At 42.4% G+C, this 15655-nt stretch overlaps 1 protein-coding gene across 1 annotated transcript in view; it reads right to left on the bottom strand.

Moving 5' to 3' along the window:
- Positions 1-1609: 1609 nt before the first annotated feature.
- The window catches only part of MYO5C (myosin VC), a gene marked incomplete at its 5' end in the record, with an annotated part of 33424 nt that continues 19378 nt past the window's right edge, over positions 1610-15655 (bottom strand). The window contains 18 exons of the mRNA XM_082060969.1: positions 1610-2831; positions 3081-3161; positions 3658-3832; positions 4806-5088; positions 5511-5661; positions 6675-6764; positions 7819-7973; positions 8919-9014; positions 9705-9792; positions 10049-10214; positions 10415-10466; positions 11247-11340; positions 12659-12839; positions 13212-13292; positions 13379-13442; positions 14266-14359; positions 14926-15106; positions 15507-15570. Of these exons, the coding sequence (XP_081917095.1) occupies positions 2679-2831; positions 3081-3161; positions 3658-3832; positions 4806-5088; positions 5511-5661; positions 6675-6764; positions 7819-7973; positions 8919-9014; positions 9705-9792; positions 10049-10214; positions 10415-10466; positions 11247-11340; positions 12659-12839; positions 13212-13292; positions 13379-13442; positions 14266-14359; positions 14926-15106; positions 15507-15570 (2249 nt within the window). The 3' untranslated portion in view covers positions 1610-2678. The remainder of the gene's footprint in view (positions 2832-3080; positions 3162-3657; positions 3833-4805; positions 5089-5510; positions 5662-6674; positions 6765-7818; positions 7974-8918; positions 9015-9704; positions 9793-10048; positions 10215-10414; positions 10467-11246; positions 11341-12658; positions 12840-13211; positions 13293-13378; positions 13443-14265; positions 14360-14925; positions 15107-15506; positions 15571-15655) is intronic.

Raw genomic sequence — 15655 nt, 5'->3', positions numbered from 1 at the left:
CCCCAGATCGTTTGTGACAATGATGGATTTATGTACTATTTTATAAAATATTTAAGCCAAAAAGTTCTAAAAGTATTGCAACCTCTTGCACTGTAACCTGCAATTTTAAACTTAGTAGGTTTTTAAAGTTACAGCAGAAATCGAACAATGGTGGCCTGGTGAAACATTAAGAAATATGCCACTTACAGAGAAATTCTGTACAATTAAACTTGATGATAAATATCCAAAATTACCCACCTTTTCAAGCAGCAAGAGCCTGGAGATTCTCAGGACGACTAAATAAGCCGTGGGCAACAGCTGGCGCGGAAAGGCGACCGACCTTCCTCTTAAGTCTGCTTAAAGGGTATTTAAAGCTCAGCCTCTCCGGTTGTATCACCTCAGGTCAGCTACGTACTGACAATTATAGCTTAAAGGCTTTATTTTAACTACCCTCTTTCAGAATACAGAATAAAGAACATGAACTATCAGGTAAACTAGGTCTTACCTGCCTGTTCCATGTAGTAGCAATTTTTGGGTGGTTTCCAGGCGTTAAGGTTTAAACATCCTGGTGAGGTGAGTAACGACTGATTTTTCCCACTATCAAGTTGACTCCATTGAAGTCAATGATATAATTCATCGGATGTTTGCATTTGACAATCAAGAGCATCCAAGACAAAAGAAGAAACCAAACGGGTCTCAGCCCAGGAGACACTTGGGTACAAGTAACTTGTGCTTGTCTTGTTTTGTTAGATTATGATGGGAGCACAGGACTGGAAGGCACCACCTGAGCTGCCCAGTCCTATTGCCAGGAGCGGCAGGAGCCTCAATACACCCAGAGACACCAAGAGCATCTTGCCCGTCTCTTCGGGAGCCACTTCAGGGCTTTCCCGTTGCAGCAAAGGACCATCATTGCACATCATCCTATTTGATGAAATAGTTTTCTCCTTTGTTATCATGCTAGAAAAGTTACAAGTAATGCCTCTTCCATGTGTCTGCCTTCACTACAACTGCTCCTTATCTTTGGAAGAATTACAGATAACAAACAGAATTTTGTACCTATGCACGGGTTGAATGTCAGCAAAAGCAAGATGGGTGTCTGAGAGCAAACAGCAGACACTGAGAATTTTGAACTTTCCTTTAAAAGTTATGTTTTGTTTGCATGCACAGTGTTAACAACGTACTTCACACAAACCTTTCGCAGTAACCCGGCATCGAATTGCCAGAACAATTTCCCTTGATCAATAATTTTTGTCATAGACACACATGCCTTCTGACACTTCCATGCGATGCGGATGGGAGTGTGGACTGTGATTTTCCTCCTGCCGTCCCAGGTGAAAAGGGCTCTATACAAATTACAGCAACACAACCTGCTTGCATTAAGATATTTACAGAAACTCATGGAGCCAGTGAACTGTTCTGACATGGAGACGTATGATGTTACAGCCAAGCAGCTGCACCATGAAATAAAGGCTTACAGTGCGATAGACTGACAGCATCCACCAGCGTTCACGCAGCTCCAAGGAACTTCTATCAGATAATCCCACACTGGAAAGATAACTATTGCATCACTCAAAGCACTACAAATTGATTTAAAAGTTACTTTATTTAACAGATTAAGATACTAGTCTACCTACATCTTTGATATTTTCTACAGTTCTTATTGCTATTGAACAAAACACAGAATTTTTCCTTCATATATTTTGAGTACATCCCTGTGGATATCACCACGAATATTCCGCTGTACACAGTAAACACCAAGAACGCTAAACAGCAAGAATGATTCCTCTTTCATATTTACTGATTGTTCTGTGAAATTAAGCAAGCAGTACCAACACTGTGTATTAAAAAAATAATCACATTAATTGTTCCTTCCCGTAATATTTAAATTAACTACATTAATTAGAATCCCTTAAATATTTCAAAGCTTTAGTACCCGGTTTTAATAACTATGTCTAATAGGCTAGCTAGAAGTCTATTGCTATGTACTGGGGACTCACTAAGGACAGTCATCGCCGTGGTGAGATGAGTGCTCCCTCACCAGTTGCTCTGATAGTAATCACTACTAACTAGTCACTGATCATGGTGAGGTGAGTGCTCCCTCACCAGTTGTTCTGATGGGAATCACTACTAACTAGTCACTGATCATGGTGAGGTGAGTGCTCCCTCACCAGTTGTTCTGATGGGAATCACTACTAACTAGTCACTGCTCGTGGTGAGGTGAGTGCTCCCTCACCAGTTGCTCTGATAGTAATCACTACTAACTAGTCACTGCTGGTTGTGTTCTGGTTCCAGGGAAGGCTGAGCAAAGCCAGAGGAGACCGCGCTGCTCCTGAGGACCCTGCGATTGAAATGAAACAAATAAAGCTGACTTAAGCTCGGTTTATCAGTAAGACCAGAGCAGAGCAGCTGCATTCACTCCTGCTCAGTGTCTGGACTGGAAGAGGGAAGCCAGCAAAAAAATAAAGGGAGAAAGAAGATGTGCAGATGTGCCCGCTCGGTGTGTGTTCTGAGACACACTGCACCAGAGCTGGACCAAAGAAACGGGAGGAGGAATTCACAAGCTGAAATTAATCCTACTTTTCCAGCCTTGACTCAAGAACAAGTTTTTAGTGGCTTAATTCACTGCAAGCTGCCGCACTATCCAGCCATGAAGGGCTCCCGTCCTCACGTCTCTGAGGAAACACCAAATATCGGTTTTATTAAATCCTCGTGAGGAAGCCAAGTTTGAAGCTGCTGGGGACTTGTATCGTTTCCAAGGCGTGCGGAGAGGGGGTGAAAGGAAACGTCACTTGAAAGAGATATTTGGTATCGAGCATCAGCTGTGGAGCATCCTCACGATTGCTCAGCAGAGCCTGAAATTGTAACAGAAAAGGTAGGAAAATATTGTACTAAGAATCAAAGAAAACCCAGTACGTTGTTTGCTTCCCATTGCAAATCTTGCTTTCACACCATGTTAAGGAGACTTGTTTTGATCAGTTCCAAATATTTAGAAGCAGAGCAACTTACTAATAATACCATATAAAGGTCAACGTAGCATCAAAACCTGCATGTATGGAGTATCCTGTAACTTGGATATGACAAATAAGAGTTGTAGCTCTTACCTGGACTTTACGAACAAACGAGGGAGTCACTCTTTTCTCAAAATCGTCTATTGGAGTGTATGAGTTGAGGATCTTAACTATCTGTTCAAATTACAAAAGACTGATTTAGTATGTCACCAAAGAGTGAGAAGACAAAAAGAAATCATTAATATGACGTATTTATTGACATTTAATGGAAGCTTCTGCAAAGAATTTTACAACGAAGAGAGAATTTTGACTGGTCATCTAATGAGTTGTTATGTATATGATAATTGCTGTGACTTGTTTCCAGAGGCCTCAGCAGGATGGAGGAGATGTAGGAAAAGCTGAATTAAGGGAAACACAAGAAAAGCCTGTGACAAAGTGAAGAAAACCCATTAAGAATAAAAGCAAGGGACAGAAGGAAGCAGATAAGTATCCACCACAGCAGCAGTTAAAATGCTAACGATCAGGAATAAAGAGTTGAAAGCTCAGTTTAACAAGTGGTGATGTGGAATGCTGGTTTTGTCAAAGGAAAGGCCAGCAGCTCCTTATAACAGATGATTTTGGGTAGGATTCTGCAGTGGGTGCTGTCAGGAGAACACAGACGGTTGGTTACCTGCACGGTGGACAGAGCCGTGCAGTGCTCACAGATTTCCTTGGCATCGTCGTCCGTGATCTTCTTGACCTGCAGGAGCCAGGCTGCCTGCGCCAGCGGCTCCAGCGGCTCTTTGGCGTTGCTGCTTTGAAGGTTCTTGTCCTTCAGCCATTCTTCCAAGTAGCTGATGTTACATCTGTGTTAAATCATCAACAGAAGTGTCAGGTTCCCCCAAGCAAGCAAGTTAACGTTAAAGACTTGGAAAGAAAGAGCGCTCCTCTTCTCATGGATCATAGAGCGGTTTGGGTTGGAAGGGACCTTCCAACGGCAGCTAGTCCAGCCCTCATACATTTTAAGTTAAAAACCATACGGTAGAACGTAGAAATCAAACAATAGCTTATTGATCTGTAAATTCAATCCTTTGTATATTTCTAATCATTTTTACTTTTTTATTTCTTAAAGCTTGGACAATAGAAAGCAAGTTATTAGTTTAGCTGCCATTTACAGAAAACTACTAACATATACCAGCATTGCCTATTACACTGGAGCATTATATGTCTTTAAAATACTAATTTACAACTGACCATACACAGGGAATGAGAACAATCTTTGCAAATTACAAAGCAGGGCCGGGCTTAAAACTGATGATCTAAAGGTTAAGGCAGCTTTCTTCTAGTAATATGCCCAGATGGGTCAAGATGTTACTGATTTCTTCACCCCAGCCTGCAGACTGTCTAACGGAGAACAAATGAACCATGTCTTTGCACAACAGTTAGGAGCGTGTTCTCTTAATGCCGGGTTTAAGCCCCAGAGGCTCTGGCTCAGTGCCTTTCCCATCACAGAGCATGCAAAGTGCAAGTCAGGTTTGCTGTGTGCCAGGGCCCTGCAGCAAGAAAGAGTTTAAAGTACTATTTAAAGTACTATTTGTGACATCGTGAGTGAACCGGCACGGAAAGAATCCAGAACGTGTCTGACTTGGAACTCCAGACTGTCATTTTCTCTGTCTTTTCCTCCATTGGTGTTTCCATGGAAAGAGCAATTGTAATACGCTATGCTGAAAAAACCCTGGTAGAGCAGCTACAGCATACCCAGTGACTTAAAGGACGTTACGTGAAAGCGTTAAAAGTTCGTTCTCGAGCGAGTGCTCGTGGAAGCTCGGCTGGCTTTACCTTATCTGCATCCCCTTTCTGCAGGAGCACATGTCCTTGCGCAGGAAGAGGCTGTTGAGGGCGACGGCTCCGATGAGGAAGAAGAGCTGCCGCACCGCCTGCTTCAGCAGCTCGGGCTCCAGGCCGTTCTGGCACATGGTGCTGTAGAAGTAGCTGAGCTGCTGCAGGACGGAGGTCATGGTGTAGGTGTCCGTGTCGTCTATACTAGAAGAGCGTTTACGGAACCCTGTGGGTTTCAGGCCAGAAATGCCCTGAAGACTTTCGTATTCCAGCATGCCTGGCACTGAAAGACAACAAAAAACAACTGATGAGACAAATGCTCCTAAAGCTCCTTTCGGTTATAACAATTCTTAAACAAAGCCTGCTTTCAGGATGTTTTAAAAGTGAAATGATACAAGAAAAATGAGATACTGACACAGGCTTCTGGAGCACACGAATTCTGAAAAGCCTTTTGTTTTGTAGAACGTTGATTGGTTTCAAATCATTACCCCACACCAGGAGACACCGTGAGGAAAACGTCTCTCCAAACCTTGCAGGGATGTACCATTCGGTGGGGTTTATATGTGCACAAACACACCTGCACGTACGCGTATGTATAAACCAACAGGAGAAACAAGTCTGCTCCATCCTTCACCTCCATGTACATGCTTCATTCGTATACTTCACAAGCCACATTTCAGCCTGTTTGGGCTGCTGCTGCCTTACCGATCATGGGCTGAATGTTGTTCTCCATCACAAGAACAAACTGGTGGTAGATACGAATGGCCAAGTCGCTAAGAATTTGTCTGTATTCTGAGAGATCAAAATGCTTCAAACAGTTCTTATTCTGACGCGGAGTGTTACACTTCATAAATTCCTATAAGTTGTAAACATAATTATTAGAAATCACGTAACAGCATAATTAGGAATTGTTACTATAATGTAATGTATACATTGGAGTAACTCATTCCATCACTGGTGAACACAGTCCCAGAAAGAGTCAAAGCTACAGCTAATTGGATGCTTCAGGTCTAGACTGAATCCTAACTTGTGCGAAGTCTTGAATGTTCGTTACAAATATAGATTAAAACTCTACATTCTAGATTCATCCCTTTCCTCCTGTTGTAACTAAATTATAAAAGGCTGTTACTAACTACGTTTAAATGTTGTCAGTTCTCCACTCTCTTTAGATGTTACCGAGATGACCACAAGAGGGAGAACTGCTGTTTAGACAGGAGTTATGTGATCCCAAGGCTTATGGTGCCTCTGCTTTCATCCTCAAGACTATATTCTCATGTGCCTATGCAATTCCAGTTCAGTCTGCCTATGCTTATAAAATATAGTAAGAGTTTGCAATTTAAAAGAATTTAAAATAATGTTATATTTCAGGATATAACACAGCTTAAACTAGCAAGTGAAATAAGGGGTGGGGAAAGGGTATTTTATTGTTTTGTTCCTTTCCTGAGGTTTTCTTCTGTAATCTCATATTGGTAGCAGTGGGTGTTTGAATTGCCACAATTATAAAATAGTAAAACTGTTTTTTATATATATGCATATATATATATATATATATATATGTATGTATGTATGTACCTGGACAACTCGAATCCAGCTCACATTAAACCCCCGTGGAAGAGTTCAAATAATTAGCAGCTTCCACTCATGGCTTTAATCTACTTTAGAACTTTAATGTTTCCTTGATTTCACTTGATCTGTTAGTTTTACACTGTCATGGTTTGTGTAAGACATATAGTACTACCATGGAGCAATATGAATGTCTATCTGCAAAGAATAGTGGTGAGCTGGTGAATTATTATTATAATAATTTTCAATTCCAATTAAATTCTGTCACAAGTAAAGTAACGGAATTATTGGTGAAATCATTCCTACCTCTTCCCCGCTGTACTGCTTCAAACAGTTAAGAAAATAGTACGTATTGGAAAGCCAAAAGGACAACATCTCGAAGTCTTCTGAATGTTCCTGAAATGTTAAGTAGCGCACTCTTGTCACAGTATTGTCTCATGAAGGTAAATTAGTAACTCAGCTTCAGACCCTTACCGAATTGGCACAGTGCAGCCCATACGTTGCAGAAGGAGCACGCAGCATCTATAGCGTGCCAGCCGAACAAATCATGCTGTGTTCTCAGGTTAATATACATAGACATCCCTCTTTTATCTGGTAAACACTGTTTAAGTCTCTGTATGTGACAGAATGGCTAAAAAACTCAGAGGCCAAGAGTTCTGCCCATTTGTGTGTGTCGCGGTGTGCGGTGTGAACGGCCCCTGCACGCACAAAGCCGAACCTCACGCAAACACAGCTCTAACTGCGTGTACCTATGCTTTATTTTTGTCAGCTAAGTAAGCACGAGCTTTTCTAACAGATAAATAAATATAAATGTGTTCGCAAACAAGCTATAGGCATTCTCTATACAACATTCAGCAGTCAATGCCTGCCAGTGCTGCAAAGCATGCCTGCTGGTTTACTGCATGGTAAATCCATAATAAAGCATCCACACAGCCGAATTGGTTATGTAGATGACACAACAGGCTACTAATTCTTATTTATAACGTGATTTATAACGTGAGCCAGCAACATAACTTTAATCATTTGAGTACTAATGCTGCAGTACCAAATGACAGATCAAAAACCATCACACTAGTACAACAGCAATGTAAAAACCTCTTAAAATTCCGACATCTGCCTGCTGCCAAACAGACGAACCTTCATTGCTGTCCACCAACTTTTACCAGAGCTGCAAGAACAGGTGCCTAATTAGCTACTCATTGTCAAATGTAAAATATTTCAAATTGTTTTGTCAACAAGCTCTTTAGATAAAGATGATTTCTGTTAATTAATTCTGTATTCAGCGCAGTAGAACCATAACTGAAGGCTTTCCAGGCATACTACTACAATCTTCAAAAAGACTGTCACTAATGATTATTGTTCTATTATAGGAACAGTAGCAAGTGGTAGTGTGAGCATTCCCCAGGTATCTTAAATCAAAAAGCACAGTACAGCCAAACATAATTCCTACCTTAACAACCTGTTTGATACCGTCGATAGTCACGTTCATGAAAGACTTGAGCATGTCAACGTCGTTGAGATAATCCGCGTACCTCACACACATGAACAGGATGTGAGCTGGAAGGCCAGGTATCATATTCACTACCACTCCACGCGGCTTTAAATCTGCGTGAAGGAGATTAATCAGGTTTATTGTATGAAAATGCAGTGATTCGGTGTATCATTCTGAAAAAGACGAGCATGATGGGGTTCACTTCTTCAGTGGCCAGTCACTTGATAACTGATTCGCTAACTGCTTGTTTCTGCAAGCTTCCGTAACAGTAGTGTTCATATAAGAGCATTAATTAAGTTTTCCAGAGTAATAGGAGATGACTATGGCCAGTTTTAGGGTCCAGCATGGGCTACGCCAGCCAGGACAACTTCAGAAAGCAGTTTGCATTTAACTCCCCCTGGAAGCCCCACCAAGTGCTGGCGTCGCTTGAGGATACACCTTCTCAATGATACAAACGTTCACAAGGCTGAAGCAGGTGAGAAGACAGATGCTCTTTCCAAGCAGTAGTTTATAAGGGTACCAATGTACATGGGAAATGTGTGGAGTTTACTATTAATTGTAAGCTGACGCAAAAAGCTGGTTTGGCATAAGATCGATATTATGGAGTAACTCAGAGGAAGGACAAAACCCCTCTACAAGGGAGACATGAAAGCACAGGTCCCTCGGGGAAGAGACAGACAGGAGCACAGCCCATCGCACACGGATTTAAGCCCGTGACTTACAGACTTAGTAGATGACCGGGGAGAAAGTAAATTCAAGCCCCTGGGGTGCTCTCGAGATTTATAGCTTATCAGTGAATAAATAATAAGAACGATAATAGAGTCACTATTATGTGGAGTAAGACAAATTATTTCAATGCAGATGAAGCGCTTCTGTATTTGAAATGACTGGCAGTAGAGAAAGAGCAACGTGGAGCCTCCGAGTTTTGCTGGTGGGAAGAGAGCAGAAAAAAGGCAACTTCCCACTGAAGTGAAATACGGCGCCTTGTAATTTTGGTTGGCGTTTTCTACACCAAATACCGCTGACTGCTGTTAAAATGTGAAGTGTTGCTAAAATACCGAGGATCAGGTTCTGGATGATCCTTTCTTCATCCTCTCTTTTGTACTCCATCATTCCGATGTACTCTTTGTCCAGAGCTGGCGCACGAGCCTCCGCTGTCAGACACAAAAGCACCGTTACCTGCAGGTAAGTGACTGAGCTCACGTTCACGTTAGAACTAACGACTGCAGAAAAGCAGTTTTCTCTATAATGAACAGGGTATGGGCCCTGTTCACAATAACATTGTTAGCTTATGGTTCCAAGCATCATGAGTTCAATAACATTTATATTATTAATGTGACTGGTTTCACTGGATTCAGTGGAATTGCTCGCACTAAGACAAATAAACAGCAACAATACAGCTCTACATTGGTCACCTCTGCCGTGTTTTGAAGTGTATCCTATAGTGAGGAATTACCTGCAGTAAGAGCTTTGTACAAGCTCATTTCAAATCAGGAAGCACCTGCCATTTGGAGTGTAATGGGAGCAGCTACTCGTCTGAGGCAAAACTAACAGTGCTGGCCCCGAGACACTCCCGTGAGGGTGTGAATTGACTCCTGTTGACACAACGTGATCCTCCCGGCTTAGTCTTTTATCATATAATCTAGGTCCATTATTTTGCTGGGACAAATATACATGAAAGGGCTTTTCCATAACTTCTGCTGATGGTTCCCTGGCGCTTTTCTCTGAGTGTTTAGAATTTCTAACCCTACCTTTTTTGGGGTTTTTTTGAAATATACTTTCTTACAAACACACACTGAACATCCAAATCTATATTAAAAAAAAATCCCGTAATAATATCTTACTTTTTTCAATAGTCTTGGTAAGAGTTTTGATCTGGTCCTCCAATTTTTTTATTATTCTGTCTTTCATGTCCAGTTTTTCTTCAAGATCCTGTAATAATCAGTCAGTGAGTTGAGAACAAATACAATTAATAACATGTAGCAGTAGAAGACGTTTATTGCCAGAATTAAAGAGCACTGTGTTGTGCTTTTACGTGTATTTGGTGGAAGGAACATGAACCCTTCATACGTTTGTTCTTCCACAACGGACCGAGAAAGCATCCGGCCCACACCATGGGAACCCTGATTTCCTTCTTTTTATCCTGAGTTTCATGTACAGGTTCTCACTGACAATTGCACTTGCTCACCATGTTTTCCACAGTGAGTCGAGTCGTTTCTTGCTTTATCTTGTTTTTGACTTCATCCTGGATTTCATCTGCCCTCAAACCATTGCTCAGCCCCTCAACTGCTTGGGTTGTGACTTTCAGCCTCCCATTTCCTTTGATGTCTGCTTCATCCTGGGCCTCGTTTGTTCTGAGAACAGATAGATAGGAAGCTTTGTCTCTTATTCTTCTTTTGTTAAAGCATTCTTGTATCAAACTTGCCCATTACCTATTAACTGTACCCAGGGCTCAAAGACAAATCTCACATTGGATGTGGTGCTTTAAAGAGTTTAAGTGACTTATGGCAATTACATTTCTTACATTAAAAAGAAATATAATATATATATTTACCGTTTTTGTGTTCTATTCCCTTCTAGCTCATAATGCAGTCGATTAGACATCTCTTTCATTTTTTTTCAGTAATAATTAGCAACAAAACCCAAAACAAAAGAAAAACAACAAAAATCACATTTGCTTGCTGTTCTGTACTAGCAGTTAGTAAATATCTTCTTACACTCATAACTTATTTCATCTAACGAAACCGAATGACACAACAGGTCACGTATCAAAGAAACGCCTGAGCACCGCGCAGCACACGGGGACTCTGAGGGATGGGGAATCTAACGCTACCGACTTCTCGCAGTGGGCGGTAGAGCTACTTGTGAGTATTAAATCAACTGTCTAGAGAGACGCTACAGCTGGAGACTCAGAAACCTCCGAAAAGTGGCCTTTCCTCAACACAGAACTTTCAAACAAACAAATTTAGCAAGAGCTTTTCCCTCTGTGTCTCGTTCTGAATTTTCCAACACGCTCTAAAGTCCCCCTCACAGTGTGCCTTCAGTTTCCAAATAGCTTCCCTTTTCATGACTGTTTCCAGCGTGCATACCCCCTTACACATATCCTCAGCAGAACCCCATCAGATACACCTGCAGACACCCAAACCACAGAACTGAGTGGCCTAAAAAAAGCTTAAAAGAGGAAAAAAATACATGTATTTGCATATATTTTATTCCTTAATAACAGAGGTATAAACTACACAACACATTTTTTCATTGTGTGTCTTATATTCTGCTAGCAAGAAAGTAATGAGGCAATAATATTGCTTCAGCTTTTAAAATTCAAATACAAGGAATTCATTATGTTCATCTTAACTGTAAGACTATGAACCACACTGGTACTTCACCTTTCAGCTTTATGGTCTGCTCTTGAAGACGGTTTTCAAGGTCTAGTTTTTGATTTTCAAGCTCAGAAACTTGCTGTTTCAGGTCTGGGATCACCTTTTGGAGAAGAAGGAGAACGGTGCATTTCAGCGGCAGCTCCTATGAGGCTGCGAAGCTGCAGCCGCCACCGGCAGAGCCGCGAGCCCCACGCGTGCGGCGGCTCCGGAGGCTCCTGCTGCCGCCGCTCTGAGAACGAAACAGCCACCTAAACCTCCGCACCTGCCCAGCAGCACCGCTCCTCTGCGCTGGGTTACAGAGTAACAGCACACCGCTGCATTAGGGGGGTTTTACACAGGACTAGTACTTAGACTCTTAAGCCTCGTCTGCAGTTTATGAAGAGCTGGACCTGCTCAGCCGCCTTCTGGTGGGGACGGTCTCAGCACCGCACCATTCTGTGACCACCAGAAACCCCACACATCTGTTTTTTCACTCTCAGATCACAGAACTTGTCAATCCGAGAGAAAGAAACATCTTCATAGAATGATAGAACAGTTTGGGTTGGAAGGGACGTCCAAAGCTCATCTAATCCAGCCCCCTGCAATGAGCAGGGACATTTCGCCCAGCTCGGGTTGCTGATGTGGTCACTGCTGCCAAGCAGCTCCCGAGATAAAGAGGCTCATTTCTGCGCTCGGACCGGAGGGGAAGAGCGAGGTGACTCGGTTTTGAGCTGGAGACCCTCAGTGCAATGACAACCAGCGCCGGTTGCTGTGGGAAGACCCAGCGGCCAGGCACCCCCAGAGCTGCTCACAGCCCTTGCCTGCCCCCCACGCCCCAGCAGAACGGGGAAGAGAATACAAAGAGCAGAAACGAGAAAACATCTGGGTCCAGATAGAGCCAAATGCCCTCTTTCTCTTCCTCTAGCTCAGTTTGCCTAGGCGAGCCTGGCACTCTAAGGCTCAGCTCAGGATGTGCTCCTGGCCGCCTAAGCCCGGCTGTGTCCACCCAGCGTCTTGCCCGTGAGCTGGGGCAGAATAAGAAGAGAAAGCCTCAACACCCTGCAAGCCGCTCAGCAACAGCCAGAGCACTGTTGTGCTATCACATTTCACCCACAAATCCAAAATGAAGCATCAGAGTGCTCCAAACACAGCCACCTCCACCCCAGAGGGACCCAGCAGGGTTACAACAACGACCCACAGAAAGGTACAGTATCGCAAACCTGCTTTTCATCAAATCTGAAATACCAGAAGCATTCCAGGAGAAAACTATATGGTCTGACCACAACCAAAACCAAAACCAGTTCAGGTTTACGCCTGTCCAAACCCTGAGACTTCAAGGACACGACCACAAGATCTCGAGGGCTTTGTGCCACGTACATGTTGGGATTGTATTACTATGTAAGAAAAACATACTTTGCTTTACTCCAGCTCGATCTTACCAGGTTTTCTGAAGTTAGCCTGCTGACTTCAAGCCGAATGCCATCATTTATGTCATTTTCCTCGCGAAATAATTTTTGTAGATGACTAATATCTTGGCTAAGATGTTCAACTTTGAAGTTCAAGCCTTCAATCTCCTTTTCGTATATTTCTTTCTGAGACTGGAAATGACTTTCCAACACTCTGTTAAAAGAGGGAGAAGAGCATGGCAGCTGTAGAACGGCCTCAAAGCAATGGGCCAGGTTTAATGCAAAGGGAAGGCAAAGCACCCTGGTCAACACACAGACATCCCACTACGTCCCCTGCGCATTAATGGAGTTGGAAGTTATGCGTGATATCAGAGAGAACACGTTTCCCTGACCGGCACATACACGCTTATCTCACTGACTTAGTAAAAGCTTGTTAAAGTGATTTTTAAGCTGCTCGGTGAGTCATATAACATAGTATTTGTTCATTTCTTGAACAGGTGCTCGGTTTTGCGCTGCCAAATTAGTCATTGATCTTTTCCTTTATTTTCTAAATCAAGTTATGAAAACACTGAATAACTGAACTAACCTTGTAGCTTTTTTCAAGCCCTCGTAGGCAAACCACAGCTCTCCATCCTCATTCAAGTGTTCCAAATCCTCCGCAGAGAGTCTGGAACACAAGGCACCACCATCAGTGTGCGGGCGAACCCAATGCATCGCTTGAGCTTTTGAAAACAGATCTCAGAGCAAAATTACCTGCTCCTCACATCATCAAAATCGTAACTTTCAAGAAGCTGTTTTGTAACTTCTGACATCTTCTCTGGAAAACAGAAAGTTTATTACAGGAATCGTGTTCTCCACACATTTCAAATTAAGTTTGATGATAAAATCAGACCAACAGCTTCCTAAATCTACAAGGTTCTTTCCTGGCACTCAGTAAACAGATCTTATTTACTACAAGAATGTGATGAGGGACTTGGCTGTGATTCTGCACGTGCTGCAGAATCTGCATAGGAACAGCACCAATATTCTTTGTTTTCTAAACCCATCAACCTTTCTTTCCGTTCTGGATCTGGACAACTATGAGAGATGTATGGATGGTTTTTCATCTGTTTCCAGGCTCCCACAGCAAAGGCTGCAGACACAGGGCTGCTCCATGGCATTGTTAGCACAGAACAAAGGGCACAACTTCTTAAGTACCTGTTCCCAAGAGAACCCAACTCAGCCAGTTATTTGAGTGTATTTGACATCTATTGGACCTAAGGCTAAAGATGGGCTGGATGGAAGATAGACAATGTATTGTTTTGGTATTCTTGGGTCTCTATAAGCTACTTGTTAAATTCTAAGTGGAGCTTAAATTGTAAGTATTGATTTTTAAACATAAAGGAGACATGTTCAAATCGGTTTCTCCAAAGGGGCACCCCAGGTCTCAGTATTCAGTAATCACTTTGCAAAACTTATTTTTGCTGCTGTTTTTTGGTTTCGTTTCTTAACTTTGCGAGTAAAGGTCTGCACAGAATTGAATCACTACGGGATGGGAGAGAGAACTGGTTTTTGTCAAAGCTGGCGTGGGCGCCAGCAGTTTAAACCGGCCCGGGTCACGCTGTACTTGGTGAGCTCTGAATTATGTGTACGCAGCTCACCCCTCAGCTCTCGCTTCTGAGCCTGGGCTTGCTTCTCCACATCCAGCTTCTGCGCCTGCAGCACTTCAATCTCCTTTTGCAACTCGGGTACCTTCTGAACCAGAAAAATTGCGGATTGAGACAAGGCGTGAATGAGCATCAGTTAAATCACAAAGATAATCATCATGAAGAACAAGTTCATATGGTAAAAGGTTTAAAATGCCTTGGGTTTAAAGCATCTGGTCCTCAGGCGTGAGAGCAGAGCAGTGATGTAACGTAGTGAAACGTGTTCGTGTCGTGGGATTGACTTGAAGGAAAAATGTGACTTTACACAAAAGTGCTGGTTTCAGGTTCAATTTATAAACTACTGGCATGAAAAAACCCTGAGCAATTAATGCTTTCTTGGAAAAAGAAAAAATTATACCCACATGTAAACATGTAAATATTCAAGCACAATTACTATCCAAAACATGCACTTCTTTCTGCAAGCAATAACTTACATTATGTACTATATGAAAACAATGCAACATAGTGGTGTATGAAATACAGCTTACTAGCTGCATCTTCTAAAAGTGCAATGGAGATAACAAAATTAGTGGAGATAATCTATAAATGAAACATCCGCGTTCTCCGCTTGCCCTATCGGGCGCAGCCTCCCAAAGGCACCGCGTCACACTTTACCTGGGCTTGTTCTGCCAGTCGTCCCACTTCCATTTTCAGGCCGTCCTGAACGACCATTTCTTGCTGAATTTGATGCTGTAGCTGAGTTTTTTCCTCCTTCAGTATCTTAATTTCTCCCTGGAGCAATTCAATCTCCTTTTCATAGTCCTGCTGCTGATTTTGCAGTTTTTTCTCAAGCATCCTAAACAATGAAAAGGTGGTTTATTTAGGTACATTTATAAGTGAAAGTCAGCTCTGATTTTAATTGGAAGGACATGCTTAACTGAAGAAAAATTAGATGAACAATAATGAGTTGAAAACGCTACCCTGCGTCCTCAGAACCAGTCACAAAATGGATGATGAATGTCCCTGGATTTCCCTACCTCTGATTCAGATATTGGGACTGAATTTAAGAAAAAAACTGAGCTTTTTTTCCAGTGAAAGGCTGAATCTCTAACTCTTTTAGAGTTACCCTGCCCGAGCAGGGCACAGCACAGGCTCACCAGTGACAGGAGCATAATTCAGCTACAGCAGGAGAAAGAAATGCAAGGAAAGATAAGAAAAGAACGCTGTTCCAAAGCAATAAAACTCAGATTCCATACATTCTCTGGTTTTCTTCCTTTTGTACGTCATTGAAGAGCTGCTTCGTGAGGTCATCCATTTTCTCTGTCAAAAAACATTTCAAAGACCTTCATGCAATTATGCACATTTATTACAGCAGTATGACCACAATGAGAAGTTTTGTTTTAAT

The sequence above is a fragment of the Streptopelia decaocto genome (genome assembly GCF_964273445.1).
Source record: "Streptopelia decaocto genome assembly, chromosome: 9".
In the NCBI taxonomy this organism is placed as follows: domain Eukaryota; kingdom Metazoa; phylum Chordata; class Aves; order Columbiformes; family Columbidae; genus Streptopelia; species Streptopelia decaocto.
Note: the sequence above shows the minus strand (reverse complement) of the source record. Positions and strands in the feature narration are given on the sequence as shown.